The sequence below is a fragment of the Liolophura sinensis genome, chromosome 9 (assembly GCF_032854445.1).
Source record: "Liolophura sinensis isolate JHLJ2023 chromosome 9, CUHK_Ljap_v2, whole genome shotgun sequence".
Lineage (NCBI taxonomy): Eukaryota > Metazoa > Mollusca > Polyplacophora > Chitonida > Chitonidae > Liolophura > Liolophura sinensis.
The window spans coordinates 28,293,782-28,321,746 of NC_088303.1; the positions used below are offsets into that span (position 1 = coordinate 28,293,782).

Sequence of the window (27,965 nt, forward strand, 5' to 3'; positions counted from 1 at the left end):
CTATTATTTGGTTATTGATGGCGATTTGCGGAGTATCCCAGCCTGCAGACTTAACCTTTGTGGTCAGGCTTTTAAGAAATTTCTACTCAGTGGAGGTGTGTCTGTCTCTGTTTGGGAGCACTGTTTGCTTTCCGGCCATTCTCAAATAAAGCAGGCATAAAGTCCCTTTGTCCTCGCATGAGCAGTGCTAGCCTTTTGCTTAGCCGTCTTCTATTAGCCACCCAATACATTGGTCATGTGCCTCCAAAGTTGTCATCCAAACACCATTCGGCTGACATGCACAGTCGCGCTTTCCATTGTCCTTTTAAGTTCAACAGTTTACACTACCTTGCTGAAACTGTTCACTGAAATAAACAATGCCGTCTGTTGGCTTTTCATTGTCGTGAGAAATCTCAACCGGTTCATCTCATCCACTTATTGGGGCGTCAGAGATTCCTGTGAGTGACTACTTTGAGTTGTAAGGCCTTAATTCAGAACATTATTGCAGAAACAGATTCAAATTCACACTGTGAACACATTCAAATTCACAGTGTGAACAGATTCAAATTCACAGTGTGAACAGATTCAAATTCACACTGTGAACACATTCAAATTCACAGTGTGAACAGATTCAAATTCACATTGTGAACACATTCAAATTCACAGTGTGAACACATTCAAATCTACAGTGTGAACACATTCAAATTCACAGTGTGAACACATTCAAATCTACAGTGTGAACATATTCAAATCTACATTGTGAACACATTCAAATTCACAGTGTGAACACATTCAAATCTACAGTGTGAACATATTCAAATCTACATTGTGAACACGTTCAAATTCACATTGTGAACACATTCAAATTCACAGGGTGAACACATTCAAATGTACAGTGTGAACACATTCAAATGTACAGTGTGAACACATTCAAATTCACAGTGTGAACACATTCAAATCTACAGTGTGAACATATTCAAATCTACATTGTGAACACATTCAAATTCACATTGTAAACACATTCAAATTCACAGTGTGAACACATTCAAATTCACAGTGTGAACACATTCAAATCTACATTATGAACACATTCAAATCTACATTCATTCATTCAGATACACTACTGTTTTCTAGTAGCCCAGCAATGTTGACATTTTAGCCCATGTATGCCAAATATAACTATGGCTTTGTCACTCATTCAAATCATATGTTTAATAACTGTTTTCAATTGTTCTCTCTTACACCTAGACATACATGCAAGTGTATATAAAACTACATTAATTTTATACTTACATGTACATCTTTAAGTGGGGCTTAGCACCTTAATCAAGAATGTCATATGTCAAATAGGTCAAATGTCATGTAATACATACATGACATATGGGTCAGATTTAAACCTGAGTGCCTAGTAAAAACCATCCCAACCTTTGGCACTGATTCACACTTGGTGTAATTCTTCAACCCTTTCCCATGTTTGCAAGATGTTTATTCAAGCAAATTGTGACGGCATTGTTTGGTGTAGACTGATAAAATTATACTGTATTGTGAGGCCTTGTTATTGGCCAATTAAACCAATGTAGTTTTGTCTCCAAAATCAAATTAAAAAGGTGCATAAATTGCACTGAAAGCTTCTCTTTCACATGCGAAAAAATTAAGGAATTACGGTACATACGGTTGCAGCTGGAAAATTTTCCCACAGGGTACAAGCTCGTAAGATACACCTGGACGGTATGTCATAGTTGTGGAAGGAAAGTGATTGTTTACACACTTCATTGTAAGGCCAGGTACCAAAACAGCTTTTACAGTACAAGCTGTCTACCATTCACTGCCACCAAGGATCTGAAACTGCGCAGTGAAGGGGTCTTTAAGACCAGCTTGTGTATCCTAGTAACTCAAATGTTAACCAGTATGCAAATGCATAGATTTAATTTACATTTAAGCCGAAAACATCCCCAAATTTTATTGAAATCTGAAATGGTGTTTAAATTAAGCCACAGCTGTACATGCAGGCATATGTTCCAGACATTTTCGTGTGTATGATTATAACCTGTGCTTTAATAGCAGAACTGCACATGGCAGACAGTGTACTTGGAGGGAGGACTTAATTTGTTGTCAGCAAATTAATCCTTAATAGTAATATTTATTCTTGTGTGACCTGGATATGGAAAAAACATAAGGTCATGTCTGTCTGCTAGCCCTGATAAGGACCTTACATACTGGTTTTGCAAAGTAACTATGTGCAACACAGTCAAAGCTTCAACTCAAAAAGCCTTATCACCAACGACAAAAAACAAAGCTGTGTGTCAGGCAAGTCAAACAGTTGTGCCATTAAGGCTTTGCAATCGCCAGGGCTTTCACCTTTTCTTTCTCCCACTGTTTTGTCTACTCGTCCATGCACCGTGTAACTCACAGCTAATGTGATTCTCCAAAAACCACTCTGAAATTTCCGGTCTCAAATGCGCTTCTGATCCTCTTTTAAGTAAACATTTATAGCAGATCCTGCCATTCCTTAAACTAATACGCCATCAGAGTGCAACGGTTTAACCAAAACAGTGGATGAGAACTCGCAGCTAGCACCTTCCTTCGTAATTCACACATACTGCATATCAAACAAAGATCTCAGATAATTGACGTGCGATTCTCTTGAACATTGGTGTTCAGTTTCAGGTAAACTGCATGCTGTCAATAATATTCCTTCTCAACATATGTACATATTCCCTCAAAGTAGTTCACACTGAGGCCGAAGAACCGTATATATCGTTAGTCAATCAAAAGCAGGACATTCAGCAAAGGTAATCTGAGAAATCTATATTAAGAGAACTTTCATACACTTGGAAATAAGAAAAATACATGCCTTTCTGGGTGTTCCACAGGAAGTGTATTGAATATATACATGTATGTAGGTATCTGCAGTCAACCTTAAATGTTTTGAATATATAGTGTATTTAATAAAACATATATGTAGAAGTTCATGATAAACAGGTTACCAAAGCAAATGCTACTCAATGTTTCCTCAGTTAATTCCCAGTTTAACCTGCTGGTTCTGTTTATGAACTGTTGTTCTTTTTTTCTGTTAATGAAACCCACGCGAACACATTTGAGTTTCTCCCTAACGTGTACATGTACACTGCAAAAGCTTTGCGCTGAATATGTTGCATTAAGCCACAATTGTTTATTTCACTTAATGTCGTTTAACTGCTTTCCAACGTATACTACATATATACAAACAGTACTGATACCCAATTGAATCCATTTTAAGATTTCACACCATTCTCATATATACAAATGAAATACATATCGTGCAGACACAGAACTTGTGATCTTCTCATTCCCATCTTAAACAGTAAACGCTGCATGCAACCTAGACTTACACTGTTTAGAAAAGATGTCCATAGGTTAATGTTAAACAATATCATTAAACTTCGCAAATGTAAACATTAGGAAATATATCTCATCAAGCTGATGGACTGTGGTCCCTACACTGTAAAGATGGCTATACAAAATAATTACTGTTCACACCATGAAATGAATCACTGAACATTCTAGGGAGAAAGGTAATTGATACCTTTATATAAAATTTATGTCTGACTGACCAGTCATTTGACCAGTTTCCAAGAACTGAGACTGGATGGAAGATCAGCCTCTGTGGAAACCTGTTCTTCCCCCAACATTCCATTAGCAGATGACCACTGGAGTCCCAGCTGTTTACGCAGAGATTGCATGTGATAAGGTCCCCAATAACTGTCAGATTAATGACTGTGTGGGTCAGAGATAGCCTTTGTCTCAGTGCCCTACTGGGATCCTTCCTCTGTGCCCAGTAATCACTACCTAGGCCTTACTACAACACCCCCTAAAACCCCAGAAAATTGCCCCCAGGTGGTCTGAAATCCTCACTAATCCTGCCCATTTGGAGCACCTTTGCCAAGCGTGCTCCCTTGGCCACCCAAAACTTGGGGAGTGAAAGTGTCTTGGGAGTCTTGTGGGCAATCTTGGCTCCAAGAACACCAGAGAACAGCTTGTGGAAGCTGGAGGACAAAAGAAGAGATATGTCAAACAAATCCCACATACTGCCAGAGAGGAAGCCATTATGAGCTGGACTTGAACTCCTGGCAACTGCATTGGTAAGAGGATCCTCGGTCATTGGTGTGCTAACTCCCTTGGCCACAGAGGTCCCAGTTTGAGGATTAAATGTTCACCATCAAAATATGTTGTATTTATAAACACAATCTTGAAGGGAAGAGACATTTCTGTAGTATTTTGAAATTTGTGAATGGTGTTTAAAATTTGTGAATGGGTCAATATAATTATAGATATAGGTTTACGCCATAAGTCTTTTGATATCTTACAAGGCACATTTGGGTAATTATCAAGTCTTCACCTGAAGAATTTTACAACATGACAAAAGCAAGGTACATTCATGCAATAGAGATTAATCCACATATTAAACAAATTTGTACATGTATATTTTCTTCTTTGCAACAATATGATGTTATGCATTGCTCACAATAATCATCACATACATATAGCTATAGACTCCAGATGAAGTACATAGTCTGTGAGCCAAGGATGCCTCTTTCTGGATTGCTGATCAGAATAAAATATTGTCCTTTAGGACATACAACACTGCTGCCAGGACAGTTCCCTTCATTAACCGTTGTCTATGACAGCTATATGTACAGCCTGGACGGGCAATCCATAACACTTACTATGTCAGCCCAACGTTGGATCTCCGTCAGTGATTACATGGAAGGCATAAGACTGACATATTCTCTTCCAAAGCTGTCTTGTCTTTATCTCAGGTAAATGCTGGTTTATTGCAGTGGAAAGACTATAGTGTCGATAAACTGAGTGCAACGCCTACGTTGGGCAAAGATGGCACTAAGAACCAAATATGCATAGGCTTTGCAATGATTTACACACTACATAATATTCAAAGAAACATTATCATGCAGACATCAATGGCTGCCATGGCATGAGCATGCATCATTTGTTGTGTTCTAATTCACAAATATATACAGAATTTTTTCCAACTTTGACGGTAGCACACAGGTGAATTGTTATTGCTGCTGCTATTTAAGTTTGACCTTGATGGCAACAAGGTCACATTAAAAGCTAAAATAGCATATAAATTCAGCCTTGAAAAACGTGACCATTCACTGATATAGAATCGTACCAATTCATTCACTTACTGGTCTATTAAAGCAAAAGACAGTTAAAATATGAAGTAAGGTTCATCATATAATCAACTGAAAACTACGTGTAAAAATACTTTTGTGGATTTTTTCAGATTTTTTAAGAGTGTTGAAAGGCATTTAAAATATTTGAAAACTATGGTGGGCTTTATGAGTCATACTGACAGTATCTAGGAACGCCCTTCACATCACTTTTTTTTCCTGATGTTCCTGATCTACATGTGTAAGTGGAGTACCATAAATGTTGCAACTTTAAAGGATTAACGGGCAAGTAGACCGCTGCAAAATGCTACTGATTTTTGCGTTATTGCACATCTATATTTCAATTCAACCCCGGTTATATTTTGACTATAAGTTATTACTCCAATCAATTCAGCTGTTTACTTTTTGGTTCTCAGCGTTTTCTCTACTTGTCAATAAAAGCCCTGTTGAGAGAATGCAGTACTGAAGATACATGTAGCCAATAACCTACCAAGATGGATGTTATTGAAAAGTGGCAAATGTACAATCGCCCTTGAAGGGCAGAATTTCTCCAATATTCATAGGAATCAGGAGATTTATCAGATTGCCTTAGCTTTGACAGGCAATCTTTCTGAAGAAATCCAAGACATAGAGGCATTTGCCTTGTCAAAGCTGTCTCCTTTATCTACATAGGAATGGAAGGCGGCTCAACAGCACATGATAAAACCTGGCAGGGGGGTGTTTGACAATCAATTGCTGCTTTGTAGTAACCCTTCCAGTGCCCCAGACAGGCCGAATACAACCTCTAATCTAGCAGTAGTGACCCTACAGCTCTGCCCTTCTTCAGTCCATTGCCCACTCCCTATACTGCAGGACACATTTGTGAGACTGTGGTTTGACATCTCAACTAATTGCAGTACCTCTGCCAGTCAGTCAGTCCCTTAGCTGCCCATAGTCCAGACACCTTCCTGTAGACCAAACGGACACTTCATCAGCTAATTTCTCTCAGCCTTTTTGTCCACTTCCCTTCCACCACAGAACCACATGTATTTAGATTCCAGATCCTTGGAAGACCACGTGTTTGTGCATGTACAACATAATCTACTAGTGTTGATGTAGACATTCCTCAACTAGTCAATAATTCGACCAATTTCCAAACGGATGTTCCACACAAAACACCAAAGAACTAAGAAAGTACATAAAGTAGGAAATAAAGACAGGTACATATAAAAAGAAGCAGTCAACAGTATTCCAGGAAGACAGAAAGACGCAAGGAATATTCTAGATGAATGAATTAAATCAGTATACAAATTGTGTAACCTGCTTGCATTAAAAGCTCGCAGAAACAAATGTAATGGTTTCTAACACATCATACTAGCCATCATTACTTTCCACAAAAATACAATGGCACTGGGTAATTTGGTTCCTCTGATATGAGCAGGATGTATTACATATCTGCCTGTGAGGGATGATATCGTTTTTAAGCTTTGATCCCAAGAAGCAACTGTGGGAGACGATCTAAACGGACGTTGGAGGGGTATAATGTGAGATTTGCAGCTCTCGTTTATCTAATTTACACTTCTCACTTTGATATCTAGCACTGATACAGTGTTTTTTCAGCTCCTGGCAATTCACATTTTGACGTTTTTCCTGGAGAATTCCCTTCTCTTTAACATTTGAAGATAACACCACAAGGCCATTGAAAGGGGGCCGAAACAAATTGCGCTACTTTCCATAACAGTCTGCTCCTAGGAGAACAGCTTGGCCTTCGCTGGCCTCATTTTCCATGGATGGCCGCAGGAGGGAAGCTGCCATTGGCTGTCTGACAAGCGCGCACAATCCCGGCTACCATAACGAGCATTAGTGCCACAATCTGATTATCTCTGCGTCCACCTTTATAAAACGGGCCATGATTTAGTTTTCCTTCGCGAAGCTTTATTTTCAGGAAAATACCAAACTGTCCAAGTGAACCATTCTCCTTGGTTGATTACATTTCTTATCCAAGCCACACCTTGGGTTCTGCGAGTGGCCCTCCCTTGAGAGAGATCAGATGCGCTTTACTGACTCCCAGATAAAGTTCCATCGTAGCATTAACACTATCGTGAGCACCAACTGAAAATTTTCCCTAAAATGATCTTTTTCTTGCCATTCCTTAAACTTGACATAGGGGATGGGCAGGTCCCCGTGGAGTTGAGGGAATCATTGTTAAAAAGAACTCAGTTGATTTCCCCCACGGAAATTAATCATTTGGGGATAAGATACATGTATTAGTAAAAGAACTTAGTAACAAGCAAAAATGTTATAGCTCCCATCTTTGCACATGTACTGCATTTTGTGGTTTCAAAAACTCACTTGGAAAGGAAAATAAACAAGAGTTTAGAATAATCTCTCAAAAATTAAACAAACCAACCTGAACCCTTCCCCTCACCCTAAAACCATCATTTCTTTTTTTATTGATTTTTTCACTTCAAAGGTTTTTAAGGGCTTTATGGCCAGCAAATTCCAGCAGATTTCCTTATAACTGGTTCTTGGGGCAAAGGCCGCAAGTACATTGCCGGACAAAATGTGTTTCAGCTGAGATTTTCCCAAAAATTAAGTTTTACAGTTCCCTCAGGCCAATAACAACTTGTGGATTTGACGGATAGAAAAGTCAACAAGGTTACTCGATTATGCTTGACATAGAGAGAGCGCGTGTCAGGAGGAATTGCTCCAAGAGAGGGAAAATGCTGCTGCCATTTGGAGTTGCGCACTGAGTTATCTAGCTTCAGGTCCCAGATGGAGTGTATAAAGGCTAACATATCTGCCTGACAAAAAACCTTGACAAGATCAGGCCTCAAATGCAATTGTACCAGTTAGAACAAGACCTTATACTGTCAGGAAGATTTAATTCCTTGACGATGAAGACGAACACATACATGAATTGAATTTTAGCCAATTCTTTCACGCCATCAAACGATGGTTGTCTCAACTCTGCAGGAAATTAGGAGTGAATCTTTCTTTTCAATATGAGAGATACATCAGAATCCTTTTCTATTAAAGTTTCACCAAATTCTTATTAAAGAAGAATTTCGTCTCAGAACATTGGATATTCTAATTACTTTTATACTTTAAGAGACACCCCTTATACTTAACATGTGTAAAACAATACAAGCATAATAATAATAATAGCAAATTACCTAGATAATTTTAAAAAAATATGTAAATTAAATACTATAAGAAATAGTGTTCACTTTTGAAAATACTTTTTCTGAACTACATGTAAAGGTTGTTTATTTAGAAAAAAGATTACAATTCAGTAACTTATAATTAAGGGAACTTTTAAATTACAAATCAAATTTAGAGAAACTTTTTAAATTAAAAAAGGCCTGCAAGCAATGGGGATGATCATGGTTTCCCCCGGGGCCTGCCTTGTTTCCTCCTACCATAATGCTGGCTGCCGTCGTATAAGTGAAATATTCTTGAGTATGGCGAAAAACACCAATCAAATAAATAAATAAATTAAAAAACATTTAAGGGAACTTCCAAATTACTGTCAAATACAGGTACTTGTTTTTCGGTACATGCAAAAAGCACAAAAAAACAGTGCATATGTGTGCTAGGAGGTATTTTCAACAATCACAGGCCATTTTGATGTCTAGACATGAAAAATGGGCTTATCCTTTGTTTTGCCGTATCTTCAGTTTATCAAGAAAACAAGATTGACCTTTGCACTTAAAGTACTTGTATAAAAGATCCCAGGGTAAACACGAAAGGACAAGGTAAGTCGAAAAGAGGGTTAGTTGTTGGATATAGAACTTGATACGCACTTGGACAAGCCAGCTTTATGAATACGTTCCTGTCTGAGACTGCCCATGGGTAAAATCGTCCGACATAGAGGAAATGACCTGATATAGTTTGTATTCACGTGCAAAGAACACTTCAAACATAGAAATCTACCCGTGGGACAAAAGGCCCAATCTTACTTGACCCCCAGTAACAGGTAGAGGTCTCAACACAGAGCTATCACATTCACAAGTCTGCGTAACTGGGTTTTCTTCCACTTCAGTCCCCAAAACATTCACATTCACACCTGATGAATGCTAAAAGGTTCATTAAACAAACATTTCAGATAATTCAAAGTTTGACAGGTGAGCCTTTAGCATTTTACTATCCTCAATCTGGTATATCGTGTTGACTTACAAAAACAAACAGTCGATCTTCTTAAGATCTTAAGATCTTAAATACCAGTTAAGAAATCTTAAGATACCACTATTTCAGTGCTACTGTAGCAATTTTTCTTTGCTTTCTTTCATAATCTTATGGTGGGTCAAGAATCTATCTGCTTTATTTAAACTTCACTATTCTACATTCAATTATAATATCTTCGGTGGTGGTGGTAGATTTGAAATTAATACAATATAACTAATTCACAGATATTAATCAGAATTCAAATGCACACTTCAGTGCAAGAACTCCATTTAAAAGAAATACTCATTCAATACTGCATGTTTTCTTATAGATCTTTTAAACAGTGTTAAAAAAAAAGAAAATAAACAAAAACAAAAAGAGAGAAAGAAAGAGATCTAATCCTCACTAATGTATGTTTTTGGGGTTCAGCATTTAAGCACACACTCTATCCTAATGACCAACACAAGTCTTCCATTAACAAAAAATAACAAAAACAGGGATAATAGGAATCGTTTTCTAAACAAACAACAAAAAGCCAAGAAAATAATCAAAATGTTAATTACCAAACTAAAGGCAACATTGTTCTGGACAGTGCTTCGTGTATGAAGATGGGAGACTACATAATTAACATCATATACTGTAAGTGTACTCCACATGTGTAAGGTAAATGTACACTATTGTCTCTTGTAAACAAATCCTACACATTTTTTTAATTGTATCTTAAATCACACATCATCAATCATCTTCAGTCTTTTGAAGCAGCCTCAAAATGACCTCTCGTAGGTCTGGAAAGTGATCCATCTAGAATTGACACATCCCCTGTTAAATGTCCACCTTTGAGCACTGTTTGGGGAGTTGAGGACTGTTTTTGTGGACAATTATACCAAGGCTTCCCATTTCAGGGCAAAAACTCTCTCAAAACACATTGGTGTATGACCTATTCGCAATGAATATAGAATAAACAATGTTGTGCTGGGCACTGATACTAATTTAATTAGGCCTTTCAGCTAATGCAGAAGAAAGTGTCATGGATTCAGGCATGTTACTACTATTCTATTGAAAATCGTTATTCTGTTCAATGTAATTATTCTGTTTTCCAATTTTTTGGTTCAGCAATATTCTGTTCACATTACTCTATTTAAAAACAATTCTCTTCTACAGTATTTTGTTTATCATTTCTCTTTTGGTTATCATTTTTCTTAGCATTTTTTCGTCCTATTATTCTGTTGAACATTACTTTGTTGAACACAGTTCTGGAAGTTGCTCATGTTATTGAGTCGAAAAACTGAAGGTCAGGCTAACATATGTGCAAGTAAATTATGATCTACAGGACAAGCCAGACTAAAAGCTCTCTGCAGGCAACCTACAAATGGTAGCTAGCCACTGGTCCTTGATGGTTTGTCTGGGAAGGGCCTGTGGAGTGATCAAGGAACATTTAAGCAATGTTCTGGTTGGCCAGTTACCATATCTACAGACTGTATAGGTTTACATGTACATGTCTATCTGAGCAGCTCAACACCCAGGGAATAAACATGTGCTGCTTTAAGCCTGCTACAAGTGAGCTAGTGGCATGCCGCACACTACGAATAATCATTTAGCCTGGTTGATGTTATATTAATGTTGGACCAATTTCTCAAAAGTATGTAACTCTCTATATTCTGTTTTTTGTTTCGTAGGAATGATGTAACGTATTAAATGAATGAATGTACATGTATATGCTTGATGCCACATCAATTTTTCAGCCATATTGTGGCGAGGCGAAAGATTGATTCATGTCAATTTGTGAAAATTTGCGATAAATGTACAGATTTTCAATCTATCAATAAACAAATCATTGATGATCATGCATGTAACAGAAAGATTTTGGGATAAATTGTCATGTAGCAGAAATATATTTCACTGTGGCAAATCTGCGATAGCTAAACGCAACAACTCTGATCATACATAGATCTGTGTTCGATTTCTGAAATCAAGACATTTTATAACATGCACATCTTTCATGCCCACATGCTCGAGTATGATACGATGTATGTATACGATGGAGATGGAAATAGATTTATTTATTTACTTGATTGGTGTTTTACGCCGTACTCAGAGTATTTCACTTACACGACAGCGGCCAGCATTATGGTGGGAGGAAACCGAGCAGAGCCCAGGCAAATCCATGACCATTTGCCAGTTGCTGCCAGACCATTCCACTCACAGCAGGAGAGGAAGCCAGCATGAGCCGGACTTGAACCCGACTGCAGTGGTGAGAGGCACCTGGATCATTGCACCTTGTTGCCCCCCTCCCCCCTTCCAAGGAGGCCCCCTGAATGAATAGAAAAATAACAACCACCACTACTGTCGAAATTTACGTAAATGCACATGATAAGAAAAGTTATATAATCTATGGGTTACTTACCAGCTGGAAGAGGTGTAGGTGGGTTAAATGGAACACCTGGAAAATAAAACATGTATGAGGTCAAAAAGTGCAAAAATACATGTACATGCTGTTCATGGGTCAGATGATAACTTTTGATAGAATGTATACCTGTACACGGAATTAAACTTTACAGCATCACATTGGTAAACCAAGGCATTTACATGTATCATGAAACTGTATAAGAAAACTCACTTAGTTGGCAGTCTTAAAAGAGCTAATTTCATGTCCTCTTACATCCAGGACACATTTTCTCGGTGTCAAATTTAACACCAGTACAACGTGGCTATGAAGTTACATGAAAGTTGTAGAAAAATAACACAATAATTATCTTCGTTCTTTCACTACATTACATAACATGGAAGCAACATATTTAATATATACCTCTTATTATTGACTTTCCCACATGACCTTAGTTCAGGTGGTTTTGCTGTTTTTGGTTTTTTGTAATCTCTTTCATATAAATTTGTTCACATGAATTATTCTGGTGAATCTAGTTAATATATATAAAGATACTTATTCAGGTCCGACCATAAAGCTAAACTGTACAACCAGAACATGGATCACCATGGCCCTAGCCATAATAGAAAAGTCTCCATCCCTTCCTCGCATGGTAGCAGCACAAAGTACTACAGAACATAATCAGTACATTAGCTTCTAAATGTGTGTTCAGAATTGGTAACGCTTGGTTGACAGTGGCTCAAATATCCTAATGTGTTGACACAATGTACACTGTGGATCTTTTCTATTCTGGTTCCCTCTGATCACCTGACAATGTGACATATATGCATGGTGCATCAATATATACCATACACACATACATCAAAACAAATGTTAATGTACAGGCATATATAAACTATTCGCCAGTTTCATGCCCATGACCTTTCATCATGAAAGTCAATTCAACCTTACAGTTAATAACATATCATTTTAACATGCTTTGGTGCAAAAGAATTCAAATCATGGCATTTTATCAACTTCAGCAAATGGAGTTGATATACAAAATCTGTTTCCAACAAAAAAAATGAAATGTGGTTGGTAACGATTTCCTTAAATGAAGTGTGGCTGGCATGTAATGGTACCTTTTCCTTGAATGAATTAGGGCTGACGTGTAATGGTAACTATTTGTTGCATGAAGTAGGGCTGGCATGTAATGGTAACTTTTCCTTGAATGAAGTGAGGCTGGCATGTAATGGTAACTTTTCCTTGAATAAAATGTGGCTCACATGTAATGGTAATGGTTTCCTTGAATGAAGTGAGGCTGGCATGTAATGGTAAGGATTTTCTTGAATGAAATAGGGCTCACATGTAATGGTAATGGTTTCCTTAAATGAAGTCTGGCAGACATATAATGTTAATGATGTCCTTTAATGAAGTGGGGCTGGTGTGTAATGGTAATGGTTTCTGTGATGACGTCATACAGGCATGTAGTGGTATGTCCCTGAATGAAGTGGGGCTGGCATGTAATGGTAATGGTTTCCTTGAATTAAGTCAGGCAGGCATGTAATGGTAATGGTCGCCTTGTCGCTAATGGTTTCCTTGAAATGTTCCTATATGATATTAACTTTTCACCATTACTGAGAATAGACAGAATTCTGTACATATAATAAAGCTATGATACTGAAAAATTATCGTACATTTTCAGTTTCTATATATTTCTTCCAACAGCTGACTTCTGCACTTTCTTAAAATACCACCCTTGGTATCTTGTGATTTTCGGCAATTTTCACAATAATTAATTTTTTTAAATGTTTCCAAATGAGCCTGAATGTATGCACTTACTTGCAACAATAATGATTGTCACTCATCATATGGATATTCTGATAATGGTCTGCTCCTGAGGTTGAATATTAAGGAGCACTGATGAAATCACATTATTGTTGTGAGCACTGCATAAAAGTTTAAGCCCATGTACAGCATGCAAAGCTACATTTACTTTATTAATTCAAGATATACATGTACAAGTCAAGTTACGATGTAGAATTCACTGGCACACCGTGTAGTCTCTTAAAGGTCCAAAGCAACTACTTGGAAATGTTACAAATTTTAGATTAAAAGTTATGTCAGCTAAACACTACAGATTTATTTCATATTTAATGCATGTAACACTACACATGTAGCTGAAAGTAATGTCCTTGGAACATCCACCATTATCATTTAGTTTTCAGAGTAAACAACTCATATTATACTTGTAAAATGATATGCGCAAAGCTTTTTTGGCGTTCACATACCATCTGAATCAAGCTTTCAATCAAGCAAATGAGACCCAGGTGTTTCACTGGGAAATTTTCACTTGATCACATGGTTTAAAGTCCATCCATTTTAACTGTCACCTGATATCTGTCAACCAATCTCTGAGGGCATTACTGCAGTATCCAAGGTGACCACATCTTTATCAATACTGACCAATCAATTTGAATCTGATATCTTACAGAAGGACTACACTCATCTCAAGAGGCCAAAACTGGAACTTGAATGCATGTTCCCTTGACAATTTAATCACACTGATTGCAAAATAAAAAACTATAAATTCACAACACCAGAAAGATAACTTTAATGGGGTTAGCATTATCACATTGACTGGTTATGAGATTTACATTTATTGATTTAATTACCGAGACTTAAGATAGTAATACTGTTATGTAGCATGCTTACCATACATGTATGGAGAACTGCAGATAAGAGGCTTAAAAGACTTAGACGGCAAGTTTAAAGGTATGAATAGGTTGTTAGGCAAAATGCCACTTTCAGAGCTGCAAGGACGTGAACTGCTGTGCTATATATGGGATAGCTGCATGATATTGGTGATAAAAACTTAATGCCATCCTCATTTGAAGTCTTGAGTGGAGGGGAATTACTTGTACAATCAAACGCATCCAATCAATGCTAGCAGCCTTCTATCCTTGAAAAGCCAGCATATAACATAATGAACGCACTACATGTACATTTTTATATGATCTCAATTTATTCACTTTTTCCTGATCCTTTTTTCATACCTCTAGGGGTAAGCATGTATTCATTATACAAGTACATGTAGTACTTAAGCTGGACTTTTAGTCGGGTCTGCATTACAGATATAAATTTTAGCACATAAAGGTTGCGCATTACGGCAATGTAAGCATGTAGGTTTCATCTTTAGACATTTCACTCATTCAACATCATCTGCTAAGACTGGGAATGTGGTACAAGAAACCCACCCTGCACCCACACTCTTAACTCCATCTGCGTATTAATCTTAATAAAATACACGTTTTTAAGTGGTCATTAAGTACAGGTGTCAAATGGTTTTATTACAAATTTTTATGTAACCTGTTTAATGATGTAACGCAAGTCTGTTAGGCCTAGAATCATCAGTTCACAGAATCCTCCACATGTCCATCTTTATCATTACATGTACCATGTCCTCGCAGCAGCCAGCTAGTCTTTAATAACTTTGGCAGTAATTGCATATGAAGTTACAGATGTTGGTTTCATCTTATCATTGAGGTTTAAGATTATAAAGACTTCCAGCTAGCCATGTTATCTATATTAATGTAAACTTTTACAAATGGAAGACAATTATATGTTGCTTCCCCAGTTGCCTTAGGAGCATTGCTGGTTCATGTAATCATCAAATAGATCATATTATGTTACCGGTACCTGGGGTGATACCGACAAGAAGGAAAACTGGATAAAAAAGGCAAAAATATGTACCAGGAATAACATGGACAGCTGGAAAAAAAAAAGGCAAAAACATAGGTACAAGAGACAATATGGACAGCGGGATAAAAAAGGCAAAAATAGACGTACAAGAGACAATATGGACAGTTGGATAAAAAAGGCAAAAATATGTATGAGGAATAATATGGACAGCTGGACCAAAAAGGGCAAAAATAGATGTACAAGAGACAATATGGACAGCTGGATAAAAAAGGCAAAAATAGACGTACCAGAGACAATATGGACAGCTGGATAAAAAAGGCAGAAATAGACGTACCAGAGACAATATGGACAGCGGGATAAAAAAGGCAAAAATAGACGTACAAGAGACAATATGGACAGTTGGATAAAAAAAGGCAAAAATATGTATGAGGAATAATATGGACAGCTGGACCAAAAAGGGCAAAAATAGATGTACAAGAGACAATATGGACAGCTGGATAAAAAAGGCAAAAATAGACGTACCAGAGACAATATGGACAGCTGGATAAAAAAGGCAGAAATAGACGTACCAGAGACAATATGGACAGCTGGATAAAAAAGGCAAATATAGACATACAAGAGACAATATGGACAGGTGGACAAAAAAGGCAAAAAATAGATGTACAAGAGACAATATGGACAGCTGGACAAGAAAATAGAGAAATATTCTACTTCTGCTTCTTTGCGGCAACATTCCATGTAAGTCAAATATGGACAACAATCACGTAAAGCAATATAAAGGAAAATCTTAAGTTCAAGCTAAAAAATATTAAAGAGCGTCAAGAAATTGTGTTATACCAGTAAAGTAACTTGAATTTGTTTTCTTGATGGTGTCCTATCACTCAAAACAAGACAGACAGAGAGAAATCTCAGAACTGTCAAGGCAGACGTGTGACTTTTTGGGCAGGGTACATGTTATAGTACCAACTGTTGTTGTCATATCACTGTATTACATATTAATTTATTTATTCATCTGAATGGGTTTTACGCCGTTCTCAAGAAGGAAGCCAGCATAAGCTGGACTTGAACCCCACAGTAAATGCATCAGGGAAAGTTCCTGGATTATTGCTAACCCTCTTGTCCACGAAGGCCCCTATAATGTATTGAGCTCCTGTCCCCACCTTCGCTCAGAGGAAAGGGGCATACAGGTAACGGAGGTCTGACCAGCATCTGCATTTGTAGTTAAAGTTAGCTGATAAACTGCTTCATAAGTCAGTGTTTGATACATGCATCGAAAATCTTCTGCAAGAGATACACAAGTATGTGTAAGTACAGTATCAGTATGTGTCTCAAACCTTTCTTTTTTACAAAGTTTACAAACGAACCTTCAGTGGGCATTTCTTTTTGTATATTACTGCACAACATGTTGACTTAATTCACAATATACAAAGATGAAAGTCTTAGCACAATTAATAGCAAAAGAGTAGATAGACATTGATTCATTTGTGACAATGCCTACATGCAAACTAAGCTATATGTATTGAAATTTATTAACAGTCTGTCTGATCGAGGTCTGATAAAAGCAAACACTGACAAACTTGGGCAAAGAGATCAAACAAGGCATCAGATAAAAGCACTCTGGGTACGAACGACTTAGATGTCATGTCCCCTTTGCCTTTTCCAACAATTTACAACACGTCTCACAAAATGCTAATTGGCTCCAATTTACCACATTGTGCAAGAAGAGAGGAGAAAAAAACGCCACGGTCAACGGAAGCGTCTGGTGAAAAAGTAATCGCATTCTGCCTGGAGGCAAACCTGTCGATTGACTAAAGGAAATAAATACTCTTGGATTGATCCTGGATGGCAAAATCACTGCTAGGACGCGCCTTATTTCCCTCTAAATTTGGCAAATTAAACGATCCCAATTCACACAAAAGATCGGGTATCTTGCCAGAGGAGACTGGGGAGTGCCAAATAGCTGGCAGGGGTATTCGGGAGTTGGAGGAACCGGCCAAGGAAAGGCTAACAAACATGCTAGTTGATCGGCGGACAAAGGAAGTCTCTCTCTGATAACCCGCTATACCTTCCCGCTCAGGATCAATGGCCAGAGATCGGGCCAATTCATGTTTGCCTCAAAGGAGACATGCTACAGTGCCTTCAGCAGACTTTAATAGGTGTCCCAGCAGGTCTGTATGCTCACGAACCACACTCTCAAACACAGCTTTTATTGGAGAAGGCAATGAGAGAGAAAAACTGACCTGCTCAATGGTCAGTTCCCTTGTTATAAATGACTAACATTGGTGCATGGGAGATATGTACGCATGGAGAGCAAGTGGTCAAGTGGAAATAATGATACTGCATGTATGGATGGACACATGCAAACACATCATTATACATGTACATGTACAACTGACCTGAGTTCAGTATAGGTGTACATTTACGCTGAATGTGTATGCATTTACAATTTAATGTACACTGACTCTGTACACAAGCTATCATGTTTACAGATGGTACAGTACATGTACTCCTGGGACAAAAAAAAACTTCATTAACTAAAAGCTGCACTTGCACATTACGGTTACAATATTTCAGCCAGTATCACGCTTTTTTTTACGAATTTTGGATTAAAAAAAAAATAAAAAGGTAATATTTGTAGGCACTATTAATGATTAAATTTGATAGAATCAAATTAATGTATTATTTCTGGAGTCTTTCTCTATTTTACATCAGACAGATGTTAGTCCAAGAATATCTTATACTACTAAATTTTTGTTGCATTGTAGCAGTGAACCACAAACAACTTGGCAAATTGTCAAACTTGACTGGATCACCTTCTGAAATATGTGGATTTTCAACTTGAAAAGAAATAACATTCCCTGTATTTACAATGCACGTACATGTACAATGGACGTGCAAACAGTGTATGTCTATTTTATTACTTCAGTGTGCACGTTATTACTTCATCATACATGTATTCTTGCATTCAGGAGATAAAACGAATCCCACAAACAGGGTTTCAATGTAGCCGAAAATTTAAATATTCTAACAGCTGTTATACATCTATACTAGCTTGCAGACCATAATTTTTTAGGCTGTTACTGTATGCAACTCTGAATTGTGTTGATGTACAGAATTCAACTGACTTCAATAGTTACATTAAAATTCCAGATCATAACATTCCAAGAAAACTAGAATTGATTTTGTCATGTGAAGAAGAAATGCTACTGATAACACATTATTAATACCCCATAAGCATTATGAACGGATGAAGAGGTTTTTCAAAGTCAATTACATGTATTGCAGTGCCATTAAACAGGCATTCAATAACGATGTATTTTGACAAGACTTCTGGCTTGAGGGAAGATACAAAGCTGTTCCAGAATTGATTTCCAACAACAACCTACAATACAGACCTCGCTGGCTCAGATGGTTATTAAACCTCTGCCTTGCTGTGAGTATCTGGTCCTTGACCTGGTTGTGAGTTCGAATCCAGGTCTCACTGTGTCCGCTGGGGCTTCAAGAGGTTGTCAGGTACCCAGTGAAGATTAGTGGTTTTCGCTGGGTAATCCAGTTTCATCCACTCATAGACATGATTATCATCGATTATGGGAGAAATTCTCAAGCACTTCATTAAAAACAAACCCATCAATAAATGAAATCAATCTTAAGACAATACATACAATACCGTATACACTGTACTGTATGTTAAAAAAATTTGCTCTGCTGACACTTATTCAATTTCTAAGGGCTTAATGGCTGCACTAGAGAATAAGTATGAATGACTCATACAAACGGTGAGCTCAAGGTGTATATATGCTATATTGGGTGGAGGGCTAGTGATGTCTAACAAGCTTTATGTAAGACTACATCAATAGCCTTACAAACCCTATCAACTGTTCGCTGGCCCTAAAACCTCAAATGAAATCAAGAAACCTGGGAGCAAAAGACCAATTAAGCCAAATCAAGAAACTTGGGACACCTAAACTCATCAGGTAAATCTACAGGTGCAAATTAACGTAGAATGCTTGAAGTTCCACACCACGTTACATGGAAACCTGAGTTTCCTTTAATCAAGGGCAGCTGGTACTTAAACTAGCCTCATTACTTGCCAGAAGAAAGTACAGGTAAATGCCTCACTAATTAACACTGCCACGGCCTGCCAGTAATCACAGCTGTATAGTTAGTGATTAATATCCTATTAAATCCCCATAACAGGAAAGCTTGTAACATGTATTAGATCTTTATTTTACCAAAACAAGCAATTAAACCAACAAGAGTAGAGTCACACTACATGTATTAAGAAAAAACATTTGAATTACCGCCCACTCCTCACCCCCCTGCATTTACCTGTACTTTCTTCTGGCAAGGCTATTGATGTAGTCTTACATAAAGCTTGGTAGACATCACTAGCCCCCCCTTGCCACCTTTTTGTGTAATGCTTCTTCCAACATTTTGGGGTCAGAACCATTTCTCCTTGCAAAGAGGCCAAATAAACTAAGGAGTAAAAGTGACCATATACAGCAATCTAAAAGATATTTCACTAACCTCAGCATTACGAGGTGAACTGTCTTGTTTTATCAAGACTTCATATACCTATAATATGTCATATTATGTGGCTATTTGGACTCACCGATAATAATGCAAAATGTAAAATTACTAATGACTGACATATTACTTTTTCTCTCAGGTATTGATCCACCAGATTTTTCAAAACCTTCTGAGTGCTTCAGAACTGTAGACTATCAAATATAAAAAGTCTTCCTATGACATATTGTATACAGGGTTGCTGGTGAAGTCTTAATAGTTTCAAATCAAACTCTACATAACAGGAGTCCCAAATTTGTCCAATGAACCCTTTGTAAATCACAGTAGAAAAAGATCAACAATGAGTAATTTTGAAAGTTTGCTGATTAATTTTATACCTTTAATATTGATATACATGTACATACAAGAACGTGGCAAACAAATGGATAAGATTATCTGAGGAAGTTAAAATTTCAAATATAGTAAAACATGTATAAATTGTCTTAACTATTTGTGAACAATGAGAAATCTGTCATGGGAGTACAAAGATTAGTAAATAACAAATATCTAATTAATTAACTGACAAGAGGTGTTACAGATGAACTGTCTTGCAGTGATGTGTATTTGACTTCTGACTTGTGGTTCATGAAGCTGGGATAGATTATCACTTGCACCTACAAGCTCTCAAACACCCTCTGTGTATTTAACTTGCCCTCACCCCCTAACAACTGTGAGGTCTTTGTTAAATGACTGGTTGTAAAGCACTTAGCCCCAGGCAAAGCTCTGGCACTGTTTAGAATCTCAATGACATATTTATCTTCCAATGGTGGGGAAAAATGGCTGGAATTTTCACCATACTGAACTGATAAACACCCATGTACTGCTAGACTCATTATGTCCACATCTGGAACGGGTTTCCACTATGTGAACACACACACTTCACTTCTGGTCTAAATAGATCACTTAAGTCAAGTATGTCTTGTAGCTCTACAGTATTTTCAAGTGAACTTATTAATTACTTTAACGGGTCTTTATAGACAAGTTTTAAAATCAATCAGGTCAACAACAAAAAAAAGTCAAAAAAAAAAAAAATCACACCTGTGAAATAATGAACATCACAGTGCAGTTCCTAACAGCAGTTAATTAAAGCCTTTCTTAAATCTAGTTATCACTTCTGAACATTTGCAAGACCTTGTGGTACATGCTACCTAGGAAGGGCATTCCTACATGTAGACGCTACCTGGCAATTAATATTTCTACATGTAGATGCACATGTTACTTATATCAAAGCTAAAACATGTGTCTTTCATCACAGTTTTTCTGCATTTGCAAATACAAAATCCAATTTTTGTGGTTAATAATTCAGAAAAAAGGTTTGTGAATTACACTAAACAACTTTAAACAAACAACAATGCAGAAAATGCTTCACTTTTCTATTGCTGATAAGCTAAAAACCAAATTTATGTGTTTTCTAATATTGACTTCAAAGTCTTTAAAGAGATCTTCTCTTGAAGTTTTTTTATTTTCTAGGCCTTAAATGCTATTTCAGTACCAAGCACCATTTGTCTGTATCACCTTACTGACTCAAAGGCCACAAGGCCTCTTTTGTTTAACTGAAATAAATCTTAAATCTTTCTTCTAAGTTTAAATGGGAAAAACAAAAGGTTGCACAACATCTTCACCAAATACATTTTACAAGTATTTGCAAAAAGCCTTAAACAAACATTATTTAAAATGTTCTTTTCTTTGACAAACAAGAGAAAATGAACTTTGACTTGGACACAGATGATCCTGAAAGTTTACCGAGAGTTAAAGCTAGAGCAAGTTCATCTGGAATTTGAAACAGGTACACAAATGAACACATACATGTACCTGTGTATGAACCGTTTTACGAGTGCACAAAAACACGAGTATACTCTGAGAAATGTTTTTAAATTTTTTTTTTTTGCTTTCTGATAATTGGCTTCAGGTCTCATTTAGGTCACAGCAGAGAGTTATTATTACAATTTGTATTTTTTTATATTTACCACAACAAAGGCAATGAATTTTCTCTGATCATCTCAGATAGAGGCTGATACTTTTTTATTTAATATGTGATAACAATAATTATTTTTCACACTTCACTGACTCTATGCAGATAGATAGAGTGAATGGGCACTACCTACAGTCCATTAATTTACTGGCTACTATGTTTGACTAATTCATTCTGATTCGGTTTGGGAAAATGATGATAACATGAAATAAGGGTAGGTGAAGATTTGTCATTTCCAACACTTATATGCATTTGTGCTAGTAAGTAATGTGAACACACAGAATATAAAAATCGGCTAAGGAAAACTGTACTAATACCCTGACCAAAGTAGCAAAATTAATTGTCAGAATTAAAGCTATACCTTTTTGAAAATTAAACATTCACTAAGTCAAAGACACACAGTTAGAAATAGTTGTAACGTTTCATCAGAAACTATGAGGGCAGGAGTTACTTTAAAACAGTCACATGTTGTGCTGTATGTAAATGTACATTTATTTACCTTAGCAAAGTTACAAATTTAACTTACCTCATTAAATGAAAAACTTTTCAACTGTGTAAACCTTGATAATATATTTTAGTTTGCATAGAGATGAAAGGAAAAGTTTGTCAAACAACGAATGTAGCAATTACCTGTAAGTAAATTCTACATGTAGGTTTTATGTACTCTAAGAACATGGATTTATAACCTCTCGTAGAAGAAACAAGTTTCTTATGTTTATGTTCTTCAATTAAGAATAATTGAAATTTACTTAAGTGTTTTATTGTATGACAGCCTTTTTCATCAAATTGCCTCATTGCTAATATAAACATCCAAAGATTTTTTACTGCTTACCTTTGCTTAGAAATAGGTTTCAAATGACTGACTTTCAAAAATTTATAAATCCACTGTTGGTTTTTCAACTTTAATACCAATTCAGTAAGTTAACAGGTAAAATCAAATTCATATACGTATATAGCAAGCGCTAAGGTTATTGCCTAATTATTATTAAGTTTAAAACTTTGTGAAGCCAAAAAGTAAAGACGAATGTCTATGAAAATCAACACTAATTGCTTAGAATTCATCAGCAATAGGAAAAATAAAAATCTAACTTAAGATGATTACAAAAGTTGCAATTCCCATTACAATACTTTTTCCCGTTCAAGTTTAAATTACAACATTACTTTTAAATTTAATTGTAAAATCCCTTGTTTTTAAGTTTAATTGTAGAACCTTTCTTTTTAAATTTAATTTTAACACTTAAATGAATACATGCATGAGGACAAATTATTACAATCATTACCAGCACATTAGAAATACTTACTTGATACTTTGATAAACTTGGAGTACTGCAGAATCATAACTACAGCAAGTCCACACCAAAACAAACCAAACAGACAACACACAATTGCTAACGTGTTGGCTTTCCAGCATGAGCGCAAACACGTAGTAGCTTTTTCCGTGAAACTCATTTTCCTTGTCACAATGTGAACGTGAGGTAATTTAACAGTTGCCATCATGACTGATAAATCACATGAGGTAGAAATAATACATCCGTTTCAATGGTAACTCCAGCACCTGAGAATCTGCGAAGTTGATCAACAACAACAAATTCAACACTTCCCCGACAACAAATTCGGTAATTCCATCAAAAGGCCTGCGACACATTCATAACTGTGTCATAACAAAATTCTAGTGCACAAACCGTATTCATGCACGAATAAAAACTTTGTGTATTCGTGAACTTTTGAAAAGCACGACAATGGTCACCACAATTCCAAGAGTAGCACAGAAGTGCTGTACACGTACGAATAAATCGGTGTTGAATATATAATCTGTCCCTGATTGTGGTGGGTCGAAAGATGTTTCTCAAGGTAGGTGAATGCACACAGAGCTATATGCCTTCCAGGTATCCAGGTCACACTACACATCAGCTTCCAATGATAACACCCACCAGCACTATTTTAACACCCATTCACGCTTGAGGTGTGATCAAGACCTGTCAGGCAAATTCAAAAAATACAAAAAAAAAAAGAAAAACAATCCCTAAACAAAAAAAAAAATTCCACACAAAATCAACTTAATAAAAAATTAAGAGGAAACTCAAAAAAATTAACTTATAGGTCATCCAAACATATCCTGAGAGTTTGTTTTTTTAGGCCCGAAGCTCCTGTGTGGCATTTTCCAGTTGTGATCCGGATTTCTATATAGCGATCTTACTCATATTAGCACTCCATTGGACCTCCCTGCATTACACACTGAACTCTTTCAAACTTTCGTTTACACAGGCCTGATCTCTTGAATAGTTCAACACAACAACAACGCTGCCTAGCCAACTGCTGACTGTACAGACACCACTGTTGTACTGTAGGCATTAGAGCATCCAGCCTGAGTCCGGCTATATCAAAGGCAGTGAATGACTGGTCGGCCACTGCACAGCTGACAGCAAAGAAAGAGCCTATAGTAGTTGGAACTGGGAGTGAGGGCCCCTTTTAATCCAGAGCTATATAGTAGTGGCATGGGAGCCAGCACAGCCGGCTTTAATCCTGTGTGTAGTTGTAAACAGACACCACGTGCTGCAGTGCCATTCACCTTCATGGCAGAATGAAGAAGCTAGTACTACAGGGAATAAGCTACCTTTTGGGCATTCAAGAGCCCCTCCATGACTGGGCATTCATTTGTGCCTGTTAATAGAACCCTGTGAAGAGTCCAGCCTTGTGGGCAGGGGTAGTGCTTATGCAGAAGAGGGGGTCTAAGGAGAATAAGCAGATGATTCTGAATAGGCTGTGAGTGACAGGACAGAAAATGACCACTGCTTTATGAATGTATGACAGCCAGATGTGAGCCATACATAGACACACATGATACCTGTTAAACAGTACTGGAGTGATAGTAGCACATGAGCGGTGGGGGACAGACTGAAGTCCATGCATTAAAAGTCACTCTTAACAACTAATTGGATTACAGTGGAGGGCAGGACCAAATTTACCCCCCCCCCCCCCCCACGGGTGACCACAGTACTTCCAAGTGCATGTTTTCTGATTTCAAGGACATGTTCCAATAACTTTTCACAGATACATTTGCCAGCATGTATAAAGAGTTAACATGCATGCCATTTATATAACCTCAGTTCAAAGGTATTAATACATGTAGTTGATTTGAGAACTGATGCAGTGTATTTATTTATTTATTTTGACTGGTGTTTTACTCCATACTCGAGAATATTTCACTTATACGACGACGGCCAGCATTATGGTTTGAGGAAACTGGAGAGAGCCCGGAGAAAACCCATGACCATTTGCAGGTTGCTGGCAGACCTTCTTACTTACGGTCGATGCAGTGTAAGGTATGGTAGGGCCATGGAAACTTCTTTCTATATATGAAGCACACATCTACCATCTAAGTGTCAAGTCCGACATGTATATACCATTTCTTGAACATGAAGGGAACATGAAGTCGATAATTACAAAGCCCATTAAAAATAATTCCTAAGACACCAGTTTCCAAAGGAAGACATGCAATTGGATGATCCTCACATATAAAACATAGCAGTTAAATGCAGAAAAAAATTCTCTTTTTTGGGGGAGGGGGGGAACAATCATTTAACTAATGAATGCTTTGATCAATGGTGCTATGAGAACCAACTTATAAACTACCTTACTGAGTGTTTCTTCACCAATTTCTTAAGTTGACTCAAAAGTGATATAATACATGTATATAGAAAGCTATATGTATAGTGAGATCTGTTTGTGTGGGGTACTTGTAAATCCAAATTTATACAGTAGCCCTTAAGATAAGAGTAGCCACTAACATAGGGGAAATATATGGTGGTGGTGGTGGTGGGGGGGGGGTTATAGATGTAGGAGGGGCAATCATTCAGGATGTAAATACTTGACACTGATACCCCCTACTATCTAATCTCTCATCCAATCAGTGATCCTTCACACTATTACTACCCACCCAGGGGCTTATAAAGTTCTCACATCAAAAGAGCCAGATAGCATCACAGATGCTTATGGTCATCTTAAGCTTCTCCCTGGTGTGGACACATGTGGTAAGACTTTCACTGGTTGATTTACCAGTAGAATGCAGAACTTAGACTGTAATGTCAGGATCACTCACCAGTTCTCAAATTATATATATATATATATACACAGTACCCTGTGGTGATTTCCACATGTGCATCCTTCACACTATTATACTTACATGTATGTTCCTGAAGTACCCTAAATGATCACAAATTTCGTCCATGACTAACTTGCCCATTTTTTCCCCAGATTCACAGAGTCCTTCTGATTTTAGAAAGGTGTTTTGAGGTTTGTTTGGAACATGGGAAGATATTCTAATGGAAAATTATACAGGTATGTGTCAGCATCAAATATACTACTTTGTGACATTTATTTGCATCTAAAAATTCAATTTTTGTGGGTTAAATTTTAGGAGATTTAGGGTATATATGTACCTCCAGACACACTCAACAAAATTTGTTCTAAAATTGAAACATGACAACTGCCTTTTTCGCAGAGCGGAATGGCTTAATTCCCTTAACCCCAAAACTTTCACACCTAAAAAACGACTCCAGCGAGCCTGTATGCATTAGGTAACACAACCCAAAAGACTTTTTTTATGATAGCCATTTACTGCAAAAAAGAGCTTAACTTTCCAGCCATTTTTTTGTGTTACACATGTTCACTACCGGTATTCTGATCATCTACATATACAGGTACACTATAAGTTTTCACAATGTGCTTCAGCAGATGTACAAAAACAGGACGTTTTCTGGGATGAATGATAATTAATTTATGGTTTAATTAACGCCTCATAGTCTGCTTATTTTCTCAAAGTGAGATCTTTTCTTTAGAGCTTCCCCTCTTATTCTATTACTCTTGAAGTGTAAAGGCACAATTTCCTGTTGCTGGTGCAAGAGATGTGCACCTTCTTACTCTGGACTGCTAGTAAATATGTTCATTCACTCGATCACTGGAAGAGCTCAAAATAAAAATGATGACTGGCTAAAAATTGAGCCCAGGTCATCACAAAGGTTACTTTGTATCATGTAAATATTCATAATTTCAAACACCTAAGTGATTGTTTGTTGTATTTTCTTCATGTCTTAGTTGTTCTACAATGATATAAATAAGAGCAAATACATGTACATTTCACACCTTTAACTCATAGTGGATGACCTCAGTTTTGTTGAGGTCATCATTGAAGACCTGGAGATATCAAACATTTTGACCCCCTGTAGTAAATGAGCTCACTTACATCCATAGTGCCATGCTGCATAGATGGATGGATGGTATGGCAAATGTACATGTGGATCACAATCCCACAAAAAATAATGTACGTTTGAACTAAAAAAAAAATCAGAGCAAGGGGCAAGCCTTATTTTTCACTCCATTTACATGTAGGTGATGATGTGGTGTCATAATTTATTAAAATAATAAATTAAAATCACATAAAAATAACATAATGAGCTGGAAAAAAGTTACCCATCCATGCCAATGTCTAGAAACTTCCTGGCAAGTACTTACTGACTTCAACAATATGGTGTAATATGTGAGCCTTGTATTAAGGCAAACTACAAGTGCTAAAATACAGGTGTAATGTGATGGTCGAATCTTTGGTTTCCGTAGTACCTGCTGTGTCCACGCCACACTTTTGCTCTGATAGCAAAACAAACACAGGAAATACTCTGTTGGGTTACCGACTTGAAAGCCTGGCATGATTTCAGCCACCAACCATGGAAACGGGGTCATCTAGCAGACAAATTGACATGTTAGTTCACGCGGGACGTCACACGCCCACTTGAGAGCTGCACTCGAGAGTTTGCTGTCACGTTTGGAACTATTTTAAAGCCATGTCCTTAGGCACCATAAAAAGGACTGTCAATTTTTCCATCATTGCATATGAACATAGAAGAGACTGCAAAAGCCATTTTAGACTTACATGTTAGTCAAAAATAAAACTAAAATTATGTTTTTAGAGTTTATTTTTCACCCTATACATTCAAATATTCATAAATGTTATTTTCTGTCAAATGCAATGTGGCTGCAACATTGACGAAGCTGCGTTATGCACAAATCT

The 27,965-nt window shown here is 37.1% G+C and overlaps 1 protein-coding gene across 3 annotated transcripts in view; it reads right to left on the minus strand.

The window, feature by feature from the left end:
- LOC135474993 (agrin-like) overlaps positions 1-27,965 on the minus strand; it is a 191,661-nt gene that overhangs the window by 115,525 nt on the left and 48,171 nt on the right. For 2 of the 3 annotated variants that reach the window (XM_064754716.1, XM_064754715.1), the window contains exon 2: positions 11,704-11,739. In XM_064754716.1, the coding sequence (XP_064610786.1) occupies positions 11,704-11,739 (36 nt within the window). Of the gene's footprint in view, positions 1-11,703; positions 11,740-23,202; positions 23,441-27,965 lie in introns of those variants that run through there. The other variant, XM_064754717.1, reaches the window with a different exon arrangement.